General features: G+C 50.7%; 1 protein-coding gene across 1 annotated transcript; it reads right to left on the bottom strand.

The window, feature by feature from the left end:
- Positions 1–622: 622 nt before the first annotated feature.
- On the bottom strand, positions 623–1,723 carry LOC125513219 (aquaporin NIP3-3-like). Its single transcript, XM_048678263.1, has 4 exons — positions 1,511–1,723; positions 1,001–1,435; positions 843–904; positions 623–770 (listed from the first exon to the last, which is right to left on the bottom strand). The coding sequence occupies exons 1-4, from the start codon at positions 1,721–1,723 to the stop codon at positions 623–625; spliced, it is 858 nt and encodes a 285-aa protein (XP_048534220.1).
- Positions 1,724–2,235: the final 512 nt, after the last annotated feature.

A 2,235-nucleotide genomic window follows, 5' to 3' on the forward strand; every position in this document is an offset into this window, starting at 1 on the left:
CTAGTATATTTAGGTTTTGTGCTTGATAAATTAAACGCTAGTTCTTTCCTGTATTTGTTCAAGCCTAAACTGTAATTGTTTTAAAGCGTCTATTCACCCCCTCCCCCTAGGCGGCATCCACGTCATTTCAGTGCCCCTGATAAGGACCAACACCTCGAAGCCGTAATCGTCACCGTAGAACCCTTGAATCGGTCTGAATAACCTAACACCGATTCTCGTTGTCGCATACGCTTGACACGAAACCCTAAGCTTGCGCCCCGTGCGGAGCCGGCATGAATCTATGTCGAAGCTCCGTCCAATCCGACCCAACAGACGAAGTTGAGGAGTATCGGAGGCCGGAAGACTTAGATCGAGAATTTTGAATTGCTAGTGTATCCAAACCCATAGAGGCTGTATTTTGATGATCAAACTGTATTTAGGCAAATCCGTGTGCATAATTTTGCAACATTGCTTAGTCATGACATTGCAACACCTACAAGCTTGCTCATATGTCATCCCAACAACAGTGTCCCAAAAGAATTTCTTAAAGTTACAGTATATTAATTGACTTGCATCAGTGCAACTGCATTCATGCATAAAATTCTACAACAGCGATTCGAGGCTATGACGGTCTAGATATGCATCAGTGCTTAAGTGCAATATAAGCTCCGGTCCCGGCGATGGCGCCGAGCGGCGGCGCAACCATGTAAACCCAGATCTTGGTGTACGTCCCCGTGGCGATGGCCGTTCCCAGTGTCCTCGCCGGATTCATCGATGCTCCTGTTGATTCTCTGCATGATCACAACTAAACATTTTCAATTGTGATCATATGAAAACAACTGTAGAATGATCATTCCACTTACGCGGCGATGAGAACGTTCATCATCAGTGCTGCCCCAGCTGCAACTGCTACCAGCTCCTTCACCTATTTAAAGATCATTTGGCAGTTCGAGTAAGTCAGTGAGTGAGTGAGTGAGTGAGTGAATGAGACTGAGAGATGATATAATCTGGTCTTCCGTACTGCTTTGGGATCGGTGGCGACGGCGATGATGGCGAAGAGGAGGATGAACGTGATGATGAACTCGACGGCGAAGGCCTCCAAGGTGCCTATGGACGGCACGGTCGTGACGACGGCGCTGAGGTTCACCGCCGGGCCCGGGTGGTAGATCGCCTTGGCCACGAACGACGCGGTGACGGCGCCCATGAACTGAGCGGACACGTAGGGCGCGAGGTGCGCCCACGGGAGGTGCCCGAACACGGCCATGGCCACGCTCACCGACGGGTTCAGGTGGCTCCCCGACACGTGGAAGAGCGAGGCCACGATCACGAGCACGGCCGCGCCCGCCGTCGCCGCCACGCCAAGCAGGCCCAGCGCCCCGCCGTGCATCTCGTTCATGATGGCCGCCGACAGCACGATGAAGACGAGCAAGAACGTCCCCAAGAACTCGGCCATTGCCTGACAAGAAACATCCAAAATCAGCAAAGCCCCATCTCATGCGCGCGCATGAATTTCATGGCAAAAAACGCGGACCTTCTTAACCAGATGAACGATCGCCGTCTTCGGGTCGGGCGACGGAGATTTCTCATTCTCGTCGTCCGACGCGATTGGCACGATCTTCACCGAAGTCGACCTCCGAGGCATCATGGCTGGCGTTGCCCTTGCGTCGCTCATGCTGTCCATGGAGAAAGCTGGGTTGATGTTCAGAGAAATGTCGGCGCTGCCGCGAGCCCTGCTCTCCTCCATCCTCTCAAATTTAATCACCGATGCAGCGACCTAATTATGCTGTTGCACCGTGTCGAGTGAACAGTTGATGCTTGGTGAGGACTGAGGAGAGAACTGGTGAGAAGGGTATAGTGGAGAAGCGTATATATAGTCGTCTATAATGGAGGTGGAGCCCTAGAATCGATTTGATTCTAACGAGCCTGCAATGTTTTGGCGGGCACGGCATACGTGTGATGCTTGTTCAAATTGAAGAAGCTGTGATTTCACTGGCTAACCAGGCAATGATTAGTTCATTGTCCAATCAGAAAACTGATGACAATATGATATTACTTCTGTCAATGTCGCTGGTTCATTCTCCTTTTTACTTGGTCAAGCTGTCTGCGCTCCAGGCCACCAAGATAATCAAATGCTGTCGGGAATTCTACTTCTGCTGAGTCTTCACTTCTTTTTTTGTCCTTATTCGATATGTATCTTCTTGGTGTGCCTCATCTGCTGGCTAACTCCACATGCGAATGCCGTTTCGGTATCTGAAT

Source organism: Triticum urartu, chromosome 6, assembly GCF_003073215.2.
Source record: "Triticum urartu cultivar G1812 chromosome 6, Tu2.1, whole genome shotgun sequence".
NCBI lineage: Eukaryota > Viridiplantae > Streptophyta > Magnoliopsida > Poales > Poaceae > Triticum > Triticum urartu.

What these genes read in the sequence shown, in the direction of transcription:
- LOC125513219 (XM_048678263.1), bottom strand. Translation starts at nt 1,723, where the DNA reads ATGGAGGAGAGCAGGGCTCGCGGCAGCGCCGACATTTCTCTGAACATC. An exon ending in TCGTTCATCTGGTTAAGAAG is followed by an intron (nt 1,436 to 1,510) that starts GTCCGCGTTTTT and finishes GTTTCTTGTCAG; the next exon opens with GCAATGGCCGAGTTCTTGGG. An exon ending in ATGAACGTTCTCATCGCCGC is followed by an intron (nt 771 to 842) that starts GTAAGTGGAATG and finishes GTGATCATGCAG; the next exon opens with AGAATCAACAGGAGCATCGA.